Raw genomic sequence first — 10,873 nt, 5'->3', positions numbered from 1 at the left:
AGTGACACACCCACTCTATTTACCGTAGTTTCTTGTCATCAGTTTGAACTTAGCAAATGTGTTGCTTCTGAAAAAAACATAACAAATAAAAAAGAGGCGAAAGACTGTTTTCTCTGTTTGAGCAGTTGTTTGCTTCACATGTAGTTGTTTGTGTTTATGGTTCTGTTTAAGGATTATTAAACTAAATCTAACATTTTTTATTATCTGGTAGAAAATCTTGAAAGTGTTTTATCAAATGAAGATATCCTGCCTTTGTCCACTAACTTCCTGTATAAAAGCTATTGTGCTTGTATGTACATGTTGACTTATTTATGTTGAGCCAAACTTGTCATCATAAGTGTAATTTCTGCTTTTCTAGCTAGGAGTGAAAAATACATAAAGATGATATTTAAATAAAATATATATTTAAAAGCATAAAACTAAGTTTTCTGGCTTTCAAATAGAAATAATCACATTGTGCTTTTTAAAATGTATTCATGTTATGTGTGTATTCAGCAGATCTGCGTAAGTATGATCAAAACATGATTGTATGCCCCGTACCTTTTCAGGTATGAAGCTCGTCCAAATGTGGATTATGTCACTGCTTTGTATGATGTTCTTTTGCACAATTTGTTCAGTATTTAATATGATCTCAAAGGGTCAATAAAGTGTTTTTCATCATATGTTGCTTGTGTTGAGATTATTTTTCTAAAAAATAATTTATCCATCCATCCATCCGTTTTTTGACCCGCTTGCTCCTTTTTTCAGGGTAGCGTGAACCTAATTTATTTGTTTGTTTAACATTTAACATTTATATTTACATCAAGATTTAAAATTTAGCAATTAGATTTAACATTTTGATTTAGATTCAACATTTAGCATTTGGATTTACCATTTACAGTATATGTAAATGTAATATTTATATTTAAATGTAACATTAAGATTTAGATTCAACATTTAGCATTTAGATTTACCATTTACATGTAAATGTTATATCTCTATTTAAATGTAACATTTAGATTTAACACTTAGATTTAGATTCAACATTTAGCATTTTGATTTACCATTCATATGTAAATGTAATATTTATATAAACATTTAAATGTAATATTTATATTAACATTTAGATGTAATATTTAGATATAACATTTAGATTTAACATTGATATTATATTTTTACAAAAAAAATCATAAATTTCACAAAATTGCTGTAAATCTGGTCAAAAGTAACATAAAAAATGTACATACATTTTTTAATGTTGCTAAAAGTTGCCGTTTATTTTAGCATATGCAATTTTCCTATCAGCACCCAATATGTCTGTCAGTCAAAGTATTTTTAATGTGTAATGTATTTATTATATGCAACAGTGCCTTTGATGTACACAATATATGTTTTTGATCTTTTTAATAATATGTATTATATGTAGAAGTGTCCTTCCACCAAAGCAATTAAGTCTTCAAATAGGGACCAGAAGACATGAACATAAAACTTCATTTTATATAGATTTTTTGGTTTGGAAGTAATAACTCTCTGAGATTCTTGCAACGTAAAATGTGTCTTTGTGAAAGCAAAGCACGGCATATGACTGAGTAGGACAAACTTTCCCACAGCGACTTTTACTGAAACAGGCATTTTTTTATTATCTGCTTTATCTTTGGCTTTAACTGATGTGACTCATCTCGTCTCTCTGAGCTCGTCCAATAGCCAGAGAGAATAAAGCTGTAACCTTGAAGCCATCAGCAGTAGATGGATGAGTCAGCAGCGGTCCTAACCCAAATTTTTTGTTTGTTCTGATTTCTTTCATAAAAGTTTCAGAATGGTGACTTGTGTTAGAATAAAAAAGAAAACCCTGAGGCAGGTACTTTACTATCACCAGGGGTGGATTTAGTTTGTAGTGAAGTAAATCAATTTAAAACAAAAAAAAAAAAAAAACAGTTAAAGCCAACCATGCAGAATCAAACCAGCTTATATGTTTTGGGAATACATAAAAATCAAATAAAATCAGTGATAAAAGATGTAATGCTTTATCAGTGGCTGCAGGACCAACACTGTTTCTATCTTAAGCACATTTTAAAAATAAGTAATTCATTACATTTCTACACCAAACCATTACAGATTATTTTCTCAGTTAATAAATGTAGCTATAGAGTCTGAGATATTTCTTTTTTTTATTTTGAAATAAACTTTTATTTTATACAAATGCCTTTGTGAAAAATAACTTAAGTTCCAATTGTGAAAGAGTTGGTCTCTTCTTTTTTAAGTTTATACATGAGATGTTTACTGTATGTAAGGGAACCGTGGCAAGATTTATTACCAAAAATAAATGTAGGGGATGAAAGTAACTAGAAACCTTTACTTTGAGTACTATTTAATTGAGCTACTTTTTACTTGTACTTGAGTATTTTATGTATGACTTACTTGTACTTTAGTTTGTAGTTTAGTACAATTTCAATCTAGTAACAGTACTTCTACTTGAGTAGAATACATCAGTACTCTTTACACCTGTGCATTTTCTATCTGAATCAGGCTACTTTATTTCTGATGAAAGGTTTTAATATAGAGCAATAAAAGATAATCTGCTGGGTTTTTGTGTTAGGCTCAATGAGAAAAATCAGAATATACTTGATGCTTATTTGTCTGAAATTTTGTCTTATTTCACATTAGGAAAAAAGTGATAAATGCCTTTTTTCCATTGTTTACTCAATAGGAAAGTTTGCACCCAATGGTTTAGATTTCTTCAGCTTTGTGTGTGTGTGTGTGCGTGCACGTGTGTATGTGTGTTCTTTTGATCCAAGCATGTCTGCTGCCTTCAGCCCAATGAGCCATGCTGTCTGTTTTGGGAAGCGTGACATTGGCCTGGAGCTAAACCAACCTTTTGTCCGTCCTCATGAGATGAGCTTCCCTGCTTGACAGAGCTCACTGAGCCACAGACGCTTGGATGCAAGTGCTGCTGCAAGCCTGAGGTGAGGTGGCACTTTCTCATGCATTGCTGACTTTGTGATGGACCATAAAGTGAATAGCTAAGACTGCAGAATGGAGAGGGACTGTTTGAAGGGGGATTTCACAAAAAAAAAAAAAACCTCAAACAAAGCAGCAGATAAGCTTTTTATGAAGAAGGAAAAGTGAAACAATAAGAAGGTATGTGAAACTGTGATCTGCAGGTGCTGGTTTATACCACAACCATCACATGATGTGGATTTCCGCCTTCACACTTTTAGTTTTTTGCTGCACAGCATTGCAGGCCAGGCACTCTGATTGTGTAGCTGCAGCAGGAGGACACAATGCTGTGATAGATCCTCCACCATGCAGTCCATTATGAATCTCACTGGACAACAACAAGAAGAAGGTGGCCAGAAAAGTTCTCCTCTGGATCTGACTCTGCGGAAGAAAGCCTCTGTGTGGTACAGACGTTCTCTGAGGGGAATCTATGGCCAATACACACAGAACAGCAGCTCCCTGCCCAGAGGCTGCAAGGTGAGGTTATCACACAATATTATCAGTTTAATAAAATATTCTCATATGCAACAAGTACATTTACAAACCTAGATTTATTACGTAAAACGTGATAAAGCAGCAGAATTCCGTTGCTGGTTTAAATCTTCTCAGTAATGTAAGAGTGCAGGATTAATACTCTAATACTGAGGTATTTCTATTGTTTTCTTGACAAGTTGAATCCCCAAGTTCATTTGATGTTTTTACAAGCAAAAATCTCCCTTTTTTCTCTTTTTACAGCCCAGACAATCTAGATCCAACTCACTGGTTGATCATAACCCACAAAGGTGAGTGAACCAGATTTGCTGAGCACTCGTGTTCTTTGCAACCCTGTTTTTAAAACCAAACTCTGGTGTCTGAATGTTTTACTGCTGCAGATCATTTTGTATCAAAAGCCAATAAATCTCACACTACAGTGCCTATAATGTTCCCATCGACCCCGTGTTTATTTCACTTGTGCACAGAATCACGATCGTACTTAACAAAGAGGACCATGAAACATTTGGCTTCGAAATCCAGGTGAGTCACATCAAAACAATAAAAAAGGCTTTAAAAATGTAAAAAGGTTTCAAGATTATATTGCTGTTTTTTTAAAGCACCATTTAAAATTGTGTATTTAATTTTTATTTATTTACTTATTACGTTTATGTTCATGATTATTATTATTTCTATTAGTAAAAAAAAAATACTATTAGCATCACATTTTTTGTGATAATGAAACAAATTCACTGTATTTATCATTTGCAATAATTTCATTCATAATTATTGTTCATTATCTATAATTTATACTCACATAATATGTTTGATTGGATTTATTTATTGCATTGCGTTACATTACATGTAAAAAATAAAAAACATTGCATGGATAAAATGGAATGTCTTCAAAACAAGTTAATTTACAAAACAAGTCAAAAACACAGCAAGAAGATTTCAGTAAAACATTTACACATTCAAAAAAGGAGTAGGAAGAAGTTTGATTTATCAAATGCTAACCCTTTTATAACCAGTACAACCAATTTATTATATACAGATACACACATATACCGTACATACCTCCATATACATAAATGTACAATATTTATATATATATAAATTATGGACTATTTAATTATAACTATATGAATAATTAATGATTTATCATTATTTATTTAATAATAATTCCATTAATTATAACTATTAGAAATTTAACAGTTTCCTGTATTTTTGCAGACTCGTCCCCTGCGGCTGAGAAGCAGCAGTTCAGTGGAAATGTGCACGTTTGTGTGCAGAGTGCATGAGGACAGTGTGGCTGAAAGTGCTGGTCTGACTGCAGGTCATCCACCCACATTTTCCAAACTTATATAAAGTGTCAATAGTTACTCATATAGTTATGTCTCTAGTTGTTATAATGTAACCACTCTTCCTCTTTTTGAATCAGCTGATCCTTCTTTTTTATCTCACAGGAGACATTATTGCCACCATCAATGGGGTCAGCACTGAGGGCTCATCTCATCAGCGTATCCTCGATCTGATTAGAGAATCCACTAACATCCTAAAGTGAGAGACTAAAACACTAAGTTATTGACCAAAGCGCTAAAGAAACCGCAGATTTACAGATTGTGCTCCCTTTGTTTCCATTTGTGCCTGTAGGATGGAGACGGTGTACGGGAACGTCATGAAGCGGCTTGAGCTGGAGAAGAGGATGAATCTGCTGAAGGTGGGCCTCTTTAAATGTGTTTATGCATTTCAGTTGGTGCAGTGAATCTGCAGTGTGCTTTTCTTAAGCAGCTTATAGTCTAAGCCACGCATGCATATGAGTATCTGCACAGCAAAGGTACAAACCAGGCCCAGTTTGACCTTTAGTTACACAACCAGCAGCTTGTAGTTCAGTGACACTGTGGGATGTTAAACGTGATCTATTTAATGATGTTTACATGTCTTGATGACACAGCTGTCCCTTCGTGAGAAACTGATCGAGCTGCAAGAGCTCACGATAAAGGAAAACCGCCTCATGCGAGGTGAGTGTTTGAGACCACACGTCTTCCTTTGACAAAACCAGTTTCATATCTCTGAAATGACACCAACTGCATATGATGGGAATAGAAACCTGAGCATCCGATAATGACACTTCATATGCAGAGTTTGTGGGTTTTGGGTTCGTGCAGTTTTCCAAGATTCTTTAAAAAAATAAAATTCTTAATATAATGTGCATAATATACAAATATTTTAAGTGCCATAAAACACATGTTAGTTCTACCTCAAGTTTTCAGTGAAATGGTCCCAAACTTTTGAGACTTTAGGTTGGTTCTTCTTCAGTTGAGCAATTCTTCTTCACAATATAAATGGTGAAGCAAACCCAGCAGTTCATGTATGGTGCTGCAGCAAAAATGAAGCAGAAAGCAGCCGCCGGCCTAATTTTATTATCAAGTTACAACATTAAACGACATTTTTGTAGTCAATATTATCAATTATGTTACTAATCATTTTTGCTTTATTGAATATGTTTCACACATTGTGGTTGGTGCAAATCTATTTTTTTCTTTTGCCCCCCCGGGCAAGAATCTGAAACTCTACCTATGACTTTCTTGTGTTTTCAGGTAACCTTGATGACACCAGCATCCATACCTCAGAAAGCCAGAGTTCCTCCACCCGTCTCTTTTCCAGTGAAAGCAGCTGCAGGAGTGTGTCGACTAATAGTGATAGTGTGTTTGATGATGTCAGTTCGCCCAGTCCCTGCAGTTCTGCAAGCATCACAGACGACGGTTGCTTCTTCTCCAGAGACTTTTCTGCATGCAACTGCTCAGCCAGGTTCTCCTCCAGCTCCAGCTCTCTTCATCAGAACCTCAGTCGCTCCAGCAGCTCCAGTTTGGCAGGCAGCAGCAGCTCTCTCTCCCCTCCCTGGGAGATAACAAGGATCTCCTCATTGTTTGGGACTCTTCCTAGAAAAGGGAGGAAGGCGAGCGTACGCAAACACATCCTGAAATTATTTCCCGGATTTCAAAGATCGGTTGAAGAAGAGGAGATGGGAACAGATACCCAATGACTTGCCCTACGGCAGGTTGATCTCAATAGGGCCACAGGTTTCATGCGGGAAAACAAAAAATTCCAACATACTGTTCTATCGTTTACACTTCTAAGTATACATAAAATTCAAAATAGGTAAGAAACTGACAATAACCAAGCAATAAGTGACAGATATCAGTGGCAACATGATCTTTAAATTACCTAGTTCTTGTAAACAATTTCTATTCAATTAGGGAATTTTGAGTTTTTTCAACAGTTTATCATTAAAAATGACTGCAATCATGCCCCTGCACATATTGTTGAATTTCATTTACACAATGATTTGTGTTTTCGTTGTCATTTTTACTTTCTCATGTGGGCCAAAATGTACGCTCCAAGGGGCCTGACTTGGTCCCCGGGCTTTGAGTTTGACACATGTGCCCGATGGGCTTTGTTTGTCCTGTCCTTTGTATTTCACCCTGGGTTAATGATTGATGACTGAAGACCTTTGTATATTTTTAGAATCAAAGGCTGTGCAATGGTTTACTGTGAAAGCATTAAAAATGAAAGAATGTGTTGATGTAACAGATTGTAAAGTAGAACAAATGTAGTAATAATAATAGATGGTAATCATCCTTACTCAGACAAGTTTATCTTGGAGGAGCTTTATTAATATTGATTCTAACTGTTAAATCTGACTATTGTGACCTTTCTGTGAGACAACAATTGATGCAGCATTCGTGAAAGGTTAGGTACTCAAAACCAAAGCCCTAAACCATATTGATGGCTGCTCTGTTCAAAACAGGATGTGGGAGTGAGTACCAGTGTTTCATTTCCGAAGGTATTTACAGATTTCTATCTCATGCGTACAAAAAGAAAAAATAAACTTGTAAATATGATTTTTATGTGCAGGAGTCTTTATTTCTGATTTCAGGAGTTAAAGCAGCATCAATTCAGCGTATAAAATGCAAAGTTGATGAGCTCGCCCCTCTGATGTGAATATGAACAAAGGTCAAAATCAGTAAAGGAAAAAGTTAGCCAACTTCAGGTGTTAAGTTTTTTTTCTATTGGTCTCTGCTGATATACTGCTTCAGGTGGACATACCCCTTGTGAATTGTTGTATGCACAATAAATCCTGGCAGATAAAGCAAGTCTTCTTCTTTTTCTGGAGATCTATATACAGTCATGTATGTTTAGATTCAGCAAGAAAACTGTAAACATTGAACATGCATTAGTTTGACATCTGCAGAAAGCATGACAAGATACTTATGTGTATATGATGAAGCAGACTGACATGAAAAAGGAAGTTTACACACTCCAGTACAGTAAATGGTGATATGCACCTATTCAGCTTGGTTGCAACACACCAATAACCAAGAAAGACATGTGAAAGAAGATCAATATAACCAACTATAGCCTTACCTCTATTTTGAAGCGTTTGAAATTTTTTCACTCTTCATGATGCCTTAGCCTTACCTCGGTTTTTTGGCTTTTGAAAAATGTTTGCCCTTTTTTATGCCTCCCTATTTTTGCCTCTGTTTTTTTTTTTTGCGTTCGAAGCAGCTTGTAATCGAAGGGTCGTAGGCTCAAAATCTCACCTTGACCATCCCTGAGGTACGTTGAGCATATCCTTTTTGATGCCTTTTTATAGCCTTACCTATTTTTTTTTTGCCCTTTTTGATGCCTCACTATAGCTTTACCTCCATTTTGAGGCATTTACATTTTTTTTCACAAATTTTTTTGCCGTACTATAGCCTTACTTCCGTTTTGAGGCTTTTTAATTTTTTTTGCTCTATTTATTTCTTACTATAGCCTTACCTACGTTCAAGGCGTTTGAAAAAAATGTTTGCAAAGTTTTATGCCTTATCATATGTTTAAAATTATTTCACCCTCTTTTATGCCTTACTATAGCCTTACCTCCATTTTGAGGCGTTTGAAAAAATTTTGCTCGTTTTTTAGCCTTACTGTAGCACATACATTTTTCACCCTCCTTTAGGCTCAGTTATGGCCTAGTGGTTAAAGAAGCATGCTTGAAGGCAGAGGGTTGCTAGTTCAAATCATACCTAGCAATCACTGTTGGACATTGAGTATGTTCCTTTTTGTTGCCCCTTTTATGCCTTACTAAAGCATTACCTCTGTGTTTAGGTGTTTGAAAAATTATCAACAATTGTTTTGCCTTACTATAGCGTTACCTCCGTTCTGAGGCATTTGAATTTTTTTTCGCAAAATTTTATACCTTACTATAGCCTTAATTCCGTTTTGAGGTGTTTGAAATTTTTTGGCAAATTTTTATGCCTTACTATATGTTTGAAAGGTTTTCACCCTCTTTTATGCCTTACTATATAGCCTTACCTCAATTTGAGGCGTTCGAATTTTTTCGCCAATTATTATGCCTTACTATACGTTTCAAATTTTTTCGCCCTCTTTTATGCCTTACTCTAGCCTTACCTTCTAATCAGGTGTTTAAAATTTTTATTTCCTTTTATAGCTTTACATTCTTGTTGAGACATCTGAAAATTTTTCGCTCATTTATATGCCTTACTATAGCCTTACTTTTTTTTTTTTTTTTTCTAATTTTCCACTTTTTCTCATTTTTAATGCCTTACTGCTTTTTCCTCCCAGTTTAAGTGTGCACATTATATTTGCACTAGTTTTTAGGGTCATGTGACAGCCTTATCTCAAAGAAAAAAAAAAAAAATTATGCCCTATTATAGCATTACCTCTGATTTGGGGTGTTTGTCATTTTTTTTCTTCCTTTTCCAATTTGTTCTAAATTTTCATGACTTACTGCTTTTTCATCCCAGTTTTAGTGTGCACATTATATTTGCACAAGTTTTTAGGGTCATGTGATAGTCTTGTCTCAGAAAAAAAATATTTAAAAAAAAAAAAAAATTTTATGCCTTACTATAGCCTTACCTCTGATTTTAGATGTTTTTTACCTAATTTTTCACTTATTTTCATTTTTATACTACTTACTGTATTTTCATCCCAGTTTAAGTGTGCATATCACATTTGCACTAGTTTTTAGGGTCATGTGATAGTGTTGTCTCAAAAAAAAAAAAATCATTTTTAAAAAAAAATTTGTGCCTTACAATAGCCTTACCTCTAATTTGGGCTGTTTGTAAATTTTTTTATTCATTTTCCAATTTTTTCTCATTTTTCATGCCTTACTGCATTTTCATACCAGTTTTAGTGTGTTTAAGTGTGCACATCATGTTTGCACTAGTTTTTAGGGTCATGTGATAGTGTTGTCTCAAAAAAAAAAAATCATTTTTAAAAAAAAATTTGTGCCTTACAATAGCCTTACCTCTAATTTGGGCTGTTTGTAAATTTTCCAATTTGTTCTAATTTTTCATGACTTACTGCTTTTTCATACCAGTTTTAGTGTGCACATTATATTTGCACTAGTTTTTAGGGTCATGTGATAGTCTTGTCTCAGAAAAAAAAAATTAAAAAAAAATTTATTTTATGCCTTACTATAGCCTTACGTCTGATTTTAGGTGTTTGTCATTTTTTACCTCATTTTTCACTTATTTTCATTTTTATACTCCTTACTGTATTTTCATCCCAGTTTAAGTGTGCATATCATATTTGCACTAGTTTTTAGGGCCATGTGATAGCCTTATCTCAAAAAAAAAAAAAAAAAAAAAAAATAAAAATTTTCAATTTTTTTGCCTTACTTCTGATTTGGGGTGTTTGTCATTTTTTTTATTCATTTTCCAATTTTTTCTCATTTTTCATGCCTTACTGCATTTTCATACCAGTTTTAGTGTGTTTAAGTGTGCACATCATGTTTGCACTAGTGTTTAGGGTCATGAGATAGTCTTGTCTCTGGAATTTTTTTTTTTTAATTTTTATGCCTTACTGCTTTTTCATCCCAGTTTAAGTGTGCAAATCATATTTGACTAGTTTTTAGGGCCGTGTGATAGCCTTATCTCAAAAAAAAAAAAAAAAAAAATATTTTTTTGCCTTACTATAGCCTTACCTCTGATTTTGGGTGTTTGTCATTTTATTCCTCATTTTCCACTTTTTTCTCATTTTTCATGCGTTACTGATTTTTATGCCTTACTATAGCCTTATTTCGAATTTGGGGCGTTTTCATTTTCAATTTCCAATATTTTTCTCATTCTATGGTGGTAACAGTGTGGATGTGGCTCAGTTGTATAGCGCTTGCTTTGAATGTGTTAAGTCTTGTGTTCAATCCTGATTCCCTGGTGTTGCCAATAAACAAAATTATTAAACTTTTTGAGTTTTTATGCCTTATTATAACCTTACCTCTGTTTTGGGGTGTTTGTCATTATTTTCCTTATTTTTAACTTTTTCTCATTCTTCATGCCTTACTGCATTTTCATACCAGTTTAGGTGTGTGCATCATATTTGCACTAGTTTTTAGGGTCATGTGATAGTCTTATCTCAGAAA

General features: G+C 34.1%; 1 protein-coding gene across 2 annotated transcripts; it reads left to right on the top strand.

Annotated features, from left to right (window-relative positions):
• The first annotated feature begins 3,226 nt into the window (after positions 1-3,226).
• On the top strand, positions 3,227-7,600 carry cytip (cytohesin 1 interacting protein). 2 transcript variants are annotated; one of them, XM_028436509.1, is made up of 8 exons: positions 3,227-3,453; positions 3,712-3,758; positions 3,936-3,990; positions 4,681-4,783; positions 4,914-5,007; positions 5,101-5,167; positions 5,402-5,468; positions 6,048-7,600. In XM_028436509.1, exons 1-8 carry the CDS (start codon positions 3,283-3,285, stop codon positions 6,491-6,493), a joined length of 1,050 nt encoding a protein of 349 aa, XP_028292310.1. In that variant the 5' UTR covers positions 3,227-3,282; the 3' UTR covers positions 6,494-7,600. The 2 variants fall into 2 exon arrangements, with proteins under 2 accessions (XP_028292310.1, XP_028292312.1); XM_028436511.1 differs by lacking the exon at positions 5,402-5,468 and having other exon boundaries at positions 6,048-6,492.
• Positions 7,601-10,873: the final 3,273 nt, after the last annotated feature.

The sequence above is a fragment of the Gouania willdenowi genome, chromosome 21, assembly GCF_900634775.1.
Source record: "Gouania willdenowi chromosome 21, fGouWil2.1, whole genome shotgun sequence".
Lineage (NCBI taxonomy): Eukaryota > Metazoa > Chordata > Actinopteri > Blenniiformes > Gobiesocidae > Gouania > Gouania willdenowi.
This window is presented reverse-complemented; position numbering and strand designations above follow the sequence as displayed.